The sequence below is a fragment of the Benincasa hispida genome, chromosome 8 (genome assembly GCF_027475165.1).
Source record: "Benincasa hispida cultivar pf3 chromosome 8, pf3_genome.v1.1, whole genome shotgun sequence".
NCBI classification, from domain to species: domain Eukaryota; kingdom Viridiplantae; phylum Streptophyta; class Magnoliopsida; order Cucurbitales; family Cucurbitaceae; genus Benincasa; species Benincasa hispida.
The window spans coordinates 40780502-40792382 of NC_143485.1; the positions used below are offsets into that span (position 1 = coordinate 40780502).

The 11881-nt window shown below is 29.2% G+C and overlaps 1 protein-coding gene across 1 annotated transcript; it reads right to left on the bottom strand.

Annotated features, from left to right (window-relative positions):
* Positions 1-7280: 7280 nt before the first annotated feature.
* LOC120083002 (putative inactive receptor kinase At1g48480) lies at positions 7281-10681 on the bottom strand. The gene is made up of 2 exons (XM_039038461.2): positions 8856-10681; positions 7281-8269 (listed from the first exon to the last, which is right to left on the bottom strand). The coding sequence occupies exons 1-2, from the start codon at positions 10213-10215 to the stop codon at positions 7641-7643; spliced, it is 1989 nt and encodes a 662-aa protein (XP_038894389.1). The 5' UTR covers positions 10216-10681; the 3' UTR covers positions 7281-7640.
* Between the last annotated feature and the right edge of the window lie 1200 nt (positions 10682-11881).

Here is an 11881-nt window from a genome sequence, read left to right on the forward strand (position 1 = left end):
TTTTAAAAGGAATCTGGACAATATTTTTCCCTTAGCTGAAAATGAAATGAGATTATCATTTTTTACTTAATTTAATTACATCTTTATCCATGTTCGAATGCTAATACATATCCCAAAAAGGTAAAAAAGTAAAAACAGTTAAAGAAACTTTCAATTATCCAATTAATCTTCAAGAAGATTTGATAAGGAAATATTTTAAATTTTAATGTATGATAAAAGATGATTGTTGAAATTTTTTATTACTTGAGTTGGAATCCAGAGGCTTAGGATGCTCAAAAAAGGTGAAGAAATTGGACCACGAGTTCAAGCTACAGAAAAACATCCCTTTCTTTCACATGCATCATTTTTGGTCACTTTCAAAATTTTACATCAAAAAAAATATAATGTCAAATAATACAATTCATTTAGACGTAACACAATCTTAACATTATCTATCAAATTGAATCAAACTACAAATCGTCGGTATATAAAAGTATGTACGATCAATTATTACGATACGATCATGGTACTATTTACGTATATAATCATGGTACGATAGGTCAAACAATCTACTAAAACCCGTTCAACTTGTCGTGATTCATGATCTTGATTGACATAATTGTTGCTAATCTTTCTTTTCATACATATTTTTCTATTTTGTCATTTAGAGAAACAAAAATCACAAGTCTAATCGTTGTAGTTATATGTACTTCTTTTACTCTTTAATGAAAATAAATTGTACCCATAACTTTTTTAGAAAAAAAAAATATATCTAATTTGTTGAAACCATCCAAGAAAAAAGATGTAGTTATTTTAAACCCAAAATGGTGAGGTGTGCACAGTTCGGTTTGGTAGTCAAACCAAATCGAACCAAAAATTCTATTTTAAATATATACCAAATCAAATCAAACCATCTGTTTGTTCCAAACCAAAACCTCAAATCTTCGATTCAATTATCAATTTTATAATGTGTGTATATACAAAAATTAAACCGAATTGAAAAATTTAGTTTTCTTGTAATAATTTTGAAGGTTGTTTTCAAATATAGAAAAATGAGTCAACTTATTTATAAACATAGTAAAATGTCATTATTTATCATTGATCTATCAGTGTCCATCACTGACAGACAATGATATTTTGCTACACTTGAAAATATTTTCAATAGTTTTGTCATTTAAAACAACTAGTTTGATATTACGTGCAACGTGTAGCATAAAGTTTAAGAGGACTTAATTATAAAATTTTAATGATACAACTTTAATTTATGGATAAAACGGTTTTTTTTCAAAATAAGTCATGAAAAAATATTTATAAATTTTTGGGAGTTGGATGAGGAAAAAGAATAGTTATTTGAATTGAGTATAAAATTATTATAAAAAAGAGAAATTTTCACAGATAGAAAAAAAATGTCAAACTATTTATAGAAATAGCAAAAAAAAATTGATAGATGGTGATAGACTTCTATCATCTATCAGTGATAGAACTCTATCCATTTTTATCATTGATAGACTTCTACGGCCTCTATCAAAGAAGATTAAAATTTTGCTATTTTGTGTAAATAGTTTCCCCTATTTTTCTATTTTTAAAAATTATTCTATAAAAAATATATAAATTAAACATGTATAAATAGATATTTAAACTAAAATAGAAGAATATATAAATTTTGTGATAATTATCATCTTAGTAAAAAAAAATTGTTGTATTTTAATCGGGATTATTTGATTATCTTCCTAATTTCGGACTTTAATATGAACAAAATTATTACTATTATTTAAAAAAAAAAAAAAATTGTGGTCACTTGGTTAAAAAAAATGTATTTGTTATTTCAATTTGGATTATTTGATTATCCTCCTAATTTTATACTATTTTTTCTTAAATTTCGTGATAATTATCTCCTAACTAATTATTTTTTTATTTTAATTTTGTTTATTTGATTATCTTCTTAATTTCAAACTTTGATTTAAATCATTTTTTTTAATTTCATGATAATCTTTTCTTTACCTTTTTTTTTTTTACTTTGTATTGGATATTTTGATTACCCTCTTACAAAAATATAGTTTTTTCCTATGAAAATCGAAACCCTAAAATCTTATTCTCTTTTGCTTTGCAATGATCTTCTTCTTGATTTTAATCTTTATTTCAAATTTATATAAATTGTGTGTACTTGCTACAAATTTGAAAAGAGAAAAAAGAACAAAAAAAATGTAAAAATAGTAAAAATTATTATAAACCCTTGAACTTATTGATGTGTATTTACAAAAATTAAAATGTGAAAAAAAAAAAAAAACTATAAAAGCTTTAAAATGATCACTCTCTTTTTGTCACTTTGTCGGCCTCTAAATTGTTTGAACTTTCATAAATTTCTTAAACCTCAAAAGCAAGATCTTTTCTCCACCCTCTTCAATATGTGAAGATCAGTAGGTGAATTTAGGAGTGTTCAAAAAATCCGGCAATCCAAAAAAATTAATCAACCCAGCCCAACCCGTTCGGTTTGGGTTGGATTATCAACTCATTTGGGTTGAGTTGGGTTCAAATAAATGAAAATTTGATGGGTTTGGTTAGTTCATGAGTTCACCTAATGTAACACAAACCAACCCAAACCAACCTGAATTTATTATTAAGTTTAAAATATTTTTTTTTTTGTTATTTATAACACAATTATTTATACATATATTGATTTTAATTTTATTTAATTCTAATATCTTTTGAATAATTTATTCTTCAACAACTATTAAAAGTAGTTTTTTTATACTTTAGAAAGAAAATTTTCACTATATAAATTAAAATTGAGTTGTTAATCTTAATTCAATATATGAAAATAACTAAATTATATTTTTACATATTTACGTTTTGCTTCTTTTTAGATCAAAATTTTAAATACCCGATTAACCCGAACCAACTCAACCCAAATATAACCCATGAACAATTGGATTAGGTCTAAAAAGCCTTTCAACCTAACCCATGAACACTCATTTCTTTCGCATGCATCATTTTTGATAACTTTCAAAATTTTAATCAAAATAAGTATAATATCAAATAATATAATTCATTTAGACGTAACACAATCTTAACATTATCTATCAAATTGAATCAAACTACAAATTGTAGGTATACAAAAGTGTGTACGATCAATTATTACGATACGATCATGGTACTATTTACGTATATAATCATGGTATGATAGGTCAAACAATCTACTAAAATCCGTTCAACTTGTCGTGATTTATTATCTTGATTGACATAATTGCTGCTAATCTTTCTTTTCATACATATTTTTCTATTTTGTCATTTAGAGAAACAAAATTCACTAGTCTAGCGTTGTAGTTATATGTACTTCTTTCACACTTTAATGAAAATAAATTGTACCCATAACTTTTTAGAAAAAAAAATATATATCTAAATTTGTTGAAACCATCCAAGAAAAAAGATGTAGTTATTTTAAATCCAAAATGGTGGGGTGTATGCAGTTTGGTTTGGTAGTCAAATCAAACCAAACCAAAAATTCTATTTTGGATATATACCAAATCAACCCGATTGCTCCAAACCAAAATCTCAATCTTTGGTTCGGTTATCAATTTTATAATGTGTGTATGTAAAAAAATCAAACCAAAGTGAAAAATTCAGTTTCCTTATAATAATTTTGAGTGTTGTTTTTAAATGTAGAAAATGAGTCAATTTATATAAATATAGCAAAATGTCATTGTTTATCAGTGATAGATAGTGTTATCATTGCCTATCACTGATCTATCGATGTCCATCACTAATCGACAAGGATATTCTGCTACATTTAAAAATATTTAAATGGTTTTGTCATTTAAAACAACTAATTTGATACTACATATGTTCCACGTATAACATAAAGTTTAAAAGGAGAATTTAATTATAAAATTTTAATAATACAACTTTAATTTATGAATAAAAGAGTTTTATTTTCAATCTAAGTCATGAAAAAATATTTATAAATTTTTGGGAGTTAGGATAGAGAAAAATGAATAGTTATTTGTATTATAAAATAATTAAAAATTAAACATGTATAAATAAATCTTTAAACTAAAATAAAAGAATATATAAATTTTGTGATAATTATCATCTTAATAAATACAAAATCGTTTCATTTTAATCCGGATTATTTGATTATCTTCATAATTTCGAACTTTAATATGAACAAAATTATTATTATTTTTTTAAAAAAAATTGTGGTCACTTGGTTAAGAAAATGAATTTGTTATTTTGATTTGTATTACTTGATTATCCTCCTAATTTTATACTACTTTTTTCTTAAATTTCATGATAATTATCTTCTAGCTACTTTTTTAAAATTTTAATTCGATTATCTTCTTAATTTCAAATTTTTATTTAAACTATTTTTTAAATTTTGTGATAGTCTTTTCTTTATTATTATTTTTTATAAAACTTTTTATTTGATATTTTGATTACCCTCTTACTTGTAAACTTTATATTAAATCAAAATAAAATATATATATATATATATGCTGATTGATTAGCCTCCTAATTCTAAATTTTAAATTAAACCAAAATCTTTTTCTATTTCTTTTTATTTATTTTGGATTGGATGCGATTTGATTATCCTCTTAATTTTAAACTTTAATTTAAACCAAAGTATTATTATTTTTTACGTTATAATATTATCTATATTAAATATTTTTAATTGATTTGGATTATGTATTATATATTTCAAACTTTAATTAAAATAAAATATTATTGGTTTCTATTTTGTATAAAATTTCACAATGATTTCAAAAAAAAATTGTTTATTCTCCTAATTTCAATTTTTTTTCAATTTTACTTTCAACAAAAATATAGTTTTTTCCTATGAAAACCGAAACCCTAAAATCTTAATCCCTTTTGTTTTGCAATGATCTTCTTCTTGATTTTAAACTTTATTTCAAATTTGTATGAATTGTGTGTACTTGCAACAAGTTTGAAAAGAGAAAAAAGAATAAAAAGCATGTAAAAAATAGTAAGAATTATTATAAACCAACTTATTGATGTGTATACAATAATTAAAATGTGAAAAAAAAAAACTATAAAAGCTTTAAAATAATCACTCTCTTCTTTGTCACTTTATCAGTTTCTAAATTGTTTGAACTTTGAGAAATTTCTTAGACCTCAAAAGTAAGGTCTTTTCTTCACCCTCTTCAATATATGAGAATCAGTAGGTGAATTTGTTGCTTGAATAAAAAACTACAAAAGCATATAAAAAAAGTTATATAAAATCACTCTATATGATTTTACAAAAATGAAAAAGATGACATGCGATAAACAAAGAGAGAGGTGATATATTCTTATATAAGATAGAAGAGATACTTAAAACAGATAAATTACATTTATTAAAGAATGAAAAGAAACATTAGAAAAAATGTTGCTATTAAAAAATACCTAAAACTACAAAATAATCATAATAATAATAAAGAAGAAATCAAAGAAGTTAGCTAGGGCGAGTCGGTTAACAAAATTATAAAATAAAATAAAAAGAAATGAGAGATGAGATATTTGATAGGGTGTTCAAAAAACCTGATGACTCAAAAAAACTGATGAACCCAACCCAACCCGTGCGGTTTGGGTTGGGTTATCAACTCATTTGGATTGGGTTAGGTTCAAATAAATGAAAATTTTATAGGTTGACTTAATTCATGGGTTCACCTAATATAACCCGAACCAACACGAATTTATTATTAATTTTAATTTTTTTTTTACTTATAATACAATTATTTATACATATATTGATTTTAATTTTATTTAATTCTAATTTTTTTAATAATTTATTCTTCAACAACTCTTAAAAGTAGTTTCTTTCCACTTTAGAAAGAAAATTTGCACTATATAAATTGAAATTGAGTTGTTAATCTTAATTTAATATATGAAAATAATTGAATTAGATTTTTACGTTTTGCTTCGTTTTAGAACAAAATTTTAAATAAATGACTGATTAACCTAAATCAACACAACCCAAATATTTCTTCGTTAGGTTGGGTTATTTTTTAATAAAGGTTATTTGGGTTGAAAAAATTTACAACCGAACAATTGGGTTAGGTAAAAAAAAAAAATCTTTCAACTCAACCCAACCCAACCCATGAACACCCCTAATTTTTAATAAAGGTTATTTGGGTTGAAAAAATTTATAACCGAACAATTGGGTTAGGTCAAAAAAAAGTCTTTCAACTCAACCCAACCCAACCCATGAACACCCCTAATTTGATAAAATAATAATAATAATAATAATAATAATAATGAGGTTGAAATTAGCTTTTTATAGAGAAAAGTTAGATCTAAAATCATAATGTGATTTTATTTTATTTAACGTGAAGTAGAGATTATTAGAGATAAAATGTGTTTTTTAAAAAAAAAATCGTGGATAAGAGATGAGAAAAAAAAAAAAAAAGTGATTTTTTAATTTTTTTTTACTATTATTTAAATTAGGCATTAAAGAATAAATTATATATATATATATATAGCTACACAGGAGTATATTATACACCCATAAGAGGTAGTTCAATCCTAAACACTTACTCGAAATCTCACTTATCAGATTGATATGATACCTTACTTCAAATAAGGAATTAGTGGAGCGGTTGGATTGGAAAAATAAAGGATTTCTAACCATCTTTTATATATATTTATTTAAAAAATCCTTTATTTGAAGAGAAGTAGAGGTTATTAAAAATAAAATGTGATTTTCCTAAAAAAAAATATTTTTCATGAATTAGAGATTAGATAATAAAATCAACACCAGTCATGTAAAAACAACCCAATTCTAATAAAGATTAGATCAGTCGTGGATACAACCCAATTCTACGTAAATCAACACCAGTCATGTAAAAACAGAGACTAAAATATCACCACAATTCATGTAAGGTTGACCCATAAATTATTGCGAGTTTTTAAATTTCTGCAGAAATCAGATTTGACCTAAAAAAAGATTAGACAGGATTTTCTTGACTGGTTGTAATCTTTATAATGTAGGAAAATTGTCTGACATGGACAAGGAGCTGTACAATAATAATCTGCCTATGTAGTAATTAGGAAGACAACACAGTTGGGACATTAAATTTAATGTCTTCATCAATAATGCATGGCCCAAACAGACAAATTTTGCCCAATTACACAATAATGATGCATGATAAAAGTTGGCTCAATAAGTAGTGGGTGTGTATTTATTTATTTCAACCAACTGCACAGAAATGGGTATCAAAATCTTTTTTTAACTTTATTTTTAAAGAGAAAAAAGAGATTTGTGAAGGGAAGTCTTATGAATGGACATCACAACAAAGCTCATCATAGAAACTAAAAAAGAAGAACATCTCAATTTGAACAGATCAAAAGTTGCATCAGAAGCAAAAAGCAAAAGCCAAAAGCCAAAAGTAAAGGCAAAGGCAGTAATTAATTACATCACCCACCCAACCCAACAACAACAAAATACAAGAAGCTATGGCAATTTATCATCCACCCCCAAGTATTGACTGAACAGAGTGAAACAAAAAGGGAAAAAAATTAGTACAATAACAAGAGATTAGGGAATTCAAATTGATGGCGAATCCTTTTTTTTTTCTTTTTCTTGGCTTCAAATGAAAGATATGATGACAGGTAAATTGAGAAATTGCAACAAATGGAGATAAATTTTTCCCTATAAACCACCAAACTCACCTAGAAGACATGTCGTCTGAATCTTGAGCAGCGTCGGATTGTGGATTCACAGCTTCGTGAAGGCTGGATTGGCGAAGCTCTTCTATACGCTTTGTGACTTCGGACATTGTGGGACGCTTATCAGGATACTGAGCTGCACAATCGACTGCAAGCTGCAATAGTTGAACCATCTCCTCCTCAACGTTTTGGTACCTAAGAAGCTCAAGGTCGAAAACTTCGGAAGTCCACTCCTCCCTAACAACTGACTGCACCCATCTGGGTAGATCAACTCCTTCCTCGTTCAAAAGGGAGTGAGTAGGAGCCTTACCTGTCAAAAGCTCCAAAAGCAATACGCCAAAGCTATAGACATCGGCCTTATGGGGTACTTTACGAGGATCAGTGACCTCTGGTGCACGGTAACCAGCAACTCTGTTGGGGCTGGAAGGTGGTCCAACAAGATGTGCTAAACCGAAATCGGAGACTCGAGCATCATAAGATTTTGTTAGAAGAATATTGGAAGATTTTATGTTTCCATGGGAAACATTAGGGCCTTGAGAATGCAGATATTCAATGCCACGAGCAGCTCCAAGGGCAATTCCAGACCTGATTTCCCAATTCAATGGAGTCCTACCAGCTCCTTTGTTTCCTGTAGTCAAAAGTAAGCACAACAGAAAGGGTAAAGATAAAGCTTCTTTAAAAGATTGTAGTTCTCCAACTAATCCTCTTTATTTTAAACATTTAATTTTTTTTCTTTTCTGAATGTAGAAATGCTGATCAATTGAGATACTAAAACATCATATTATTTATCTGAAAGAAAGGGGAGATAGAACTAGAAGGGAACTAAAAATGCAAAGACTAAACTCAAGTCCTCTCATTTAACTACCACCTTTGATATATGAAGAAGTAACAGTGAACATAGAAATAGTGGTAACACATAATTTAATTCCAATCCCAAGTCAATCAAACTTTAAAAGTTTTTGCAAGATACAACTGAACAAAGAGAGAGCAACGGCAAGAAAAAGTAAAACAGAAGATTGAAAAAGTGAGACATGTCAAAGAGGAAATGAACAAGCAATTAGGAACAAGTGGTACAATAAAGCATGTGAAGGCAATGATAATCGAAATGTACAACAACCAAGCAACCAAAATCGAACTAGAGAAAGTAAAGGCAATTACAATCAAAATGTACAACCAATCAATCGAATACGCAACAAGCAATTGAAACAACTTACCATGTAAAAGAGCAGATAAGCTTCCCATGGCCATGTAATCATAGACAAGAAGCTTCTCATCCCTACTGAAATAGTAAGCCCTTAGAGGGACCAAATTTTCATGATCCATAGATCCAACAGCTTCGATCTTCTCTCTGAATTCCCTCTCTGTTATTGTAACATCCTTCAACCTCTTCACAGCCACCACAGAACCCACTTCCAAAACAGCTTTGTAAGCAGTCCCAAAGGTTCCTTTCCCCAACACTTCAGCTGAAGCTCTCAAAAGATCCTCCAAATCAAAAACCCTTGCAGCATTACCAAAAAACACCAATTTCTTAGTCCCAGTACCATTGGCATTCACTTCCCCCTTTCCAGTCCCGGCCACGACTGTTGCAGCAGAAGCAGCAGCAACAGTGGCTGGCACAGTATAACCATTATTATAACCCCCATTTTCAATCTCCTCAGCTGACTTACCGCCTTGAACTTCCACTTCAGGATGCTTCAATGTGGCTACATCAACTGAACTCGTTTTCTTAGCACTCTTCTTTCGGCACAAAAGCATTAAGATTACAAGTATCAACACAAAACCCAGTACAGATCCAATGACAATACCAGCAATGGCTCCCCCTGACAGCTTTTTCTTATGTCCAGAGCCGCCATTGCTCCCAACCTCCCCTGTCGGCACAACAAGATCACCAGAGCAAGCCTCAAGAGGATGGCCGCAGAGAGAATTACCCAAAAAGGAACTCGAAGAAAACGATTGCAATTCCTTAGGAACCGACCCATTTAACTGATTGTTAGAAACATTGAACTGATCCAGAGGGATCTTCAAGTCCGGGATAGACCCAGAGAGATGATTTTTCTCAAGGAACAGAGTCTTGAGACGGGTCAAATTGTTGAACCCGGAAGAGATCTCCCCAGAAAAGTTATTGGAAGCCAAATTAAGACGAACAAGGTCATGAAGCTGAAACAAGAAATCAGGGACAAGGCCTGAAAACTCATTACCTTGCAAATAGAGGTTGCGAAGATTAATGCAGGCAGAGAGATCTGAAGGGAGCTGACCGGAAAGGGCATTGAGCCGAAGGCTGAGAGTACGAAGGTGAGTCAAGTTCCCAAAAATCCCATTCGGTAATGGACCGAAAAGCGCCGCTCCGGGGAGACGAAGAACAGTGACACGATTGTCCTCGCATTGAATCCCAGGCCAAGAACAGGTGTTCTGATCAGTCACATTCCAGAGCATAAGAGTTCGGCCACCCACAGCAGAACGAAGGGCCAAAAGAGCTGTTCTATCAGAAGCAAGATCTGGTTTAACAGTGGGAAGTAGAAGGCAGAATCCCACCAACAACAAAGAGAGGAAACGAGTTCCCATATGGGTTTGCATTTTGAGATTGTTAGAGCAAAACCCAGTTGAGGTTCTGCAAAATGGGGGACTGTGATTACAGAAAAATGGAAAGCCAGTAAGGTTTGGAAGGCATTGGTGGGAACTTAGGTTAAAGGGATTGAAAAGAAGGGAGTGAAAGAAAGAGAAAAGGTTAGAGTATGAGTTGGGGAAGCTGGAAATTGTGTGCTGTCTCTTGCTTTTTCAATTGGGTAAGAGGAATTTCACAGAGTTACACAGGCTGTGCTTTGGCTGTGGCTGAGAAGATGATCAGATTTCCCCTTTATTTTCTTCATTTTTTTTTTTTTTTGGTAATAAAAATTCAAAGAGGGAGAGAGAGAGAGAGAAGGAAAGCCCTAAGGTAGGGTTATAAGCATTCCATGCTTTTTTGTGTATCCGAAACCCAGCGGTCACTCTCTTGCTTGTCAAAATTCACAAACGTATCTGCATTTTTCATTTTTTAAATTTTGTCTTCTTTTATGTTCTATCTATTTTTCTATCCAGTTTTGTTGTTTTTGTTATGTATATTGATTTTTTTCATATCTAGACTCAAGAAAATGATATTAAATTGAAATAAGTGATCATTACAACTTAAGTCATTTATTATTTAGATGAGTTTTATAATTTATGATGGTTTTTAAATGGAGGAAAATTAATATATTTATCACAAATACATAGTAAAATATCACTGTGTAGCAGTGATGGAACGCTGATAGATATTTAATTTATCAGTGTCTATATTGTTTATCACTAATAGACAGTGATATTTTGTTATATTTGAAAACATTTTCAGCAAATTTGAAATTTAAAACAATTACTCTGATTTTTATTTCCCATTTTGACCCATAAAATTTGTGAAAAGAAATTAATTTAGACTCTAAATTCTGATCTTTAAAACTTTCAAGTATGTGTTTTTTTCGTTCCTAAACTTTTATGTCAAAAACATTTGTATGTGTAAACGGACATTAAAATTTTAAAAGGTGATAAAAATGAGATTATATGATATAAATCAAACCCGAATTTTTATTTATATGCCTAAACTATAAATTGATGTACAACTACCCATTGAAAAATAATATTTATTTTTGTTTTGAAGAAAAATAATAATATTTATTACATGCATTATAGAGATTGAAATTTATGAGTAGATGTAGCGTTTTGGGATTTAAACTGATATTTATAGTAATGTCAAGCAAATAAATATGTCTCTTTTTTTTAGTATAATAAGTGTGGGATAGCAAATTAAACTTCTAATATTTTGGAATGGAGGCCATGTCGATAGTATTTTGATAAATAAATATATTTCATTTTCTTCCAAATATGTTGATTTTAGTGTAAGGAAACGATAATAATCATATCTTAGAGAGTTAATCTTTGTAACATTGGTTCTAACGTAGGGGCCATGAATGATATTGCTGACTAACTCTCTATTAATAATAATATTTTTCTTTAACAAATAATTAGAGTTGGGATGATTATGATTCTATCAATTAATTAATTTTGATTAATTGGGGAATGTGAATGTCCAGGCTGTTTTCTTTCTACATTAATGATTTGTTTTTGTTTTTCTTTTATTTATTTAATTATTGTTTAGTATGCAATTTGCATGGTTACCTAATTTAGTGTATTTGATAGGTTAATTACTCTAAACCCTTAAAACAATTCATCA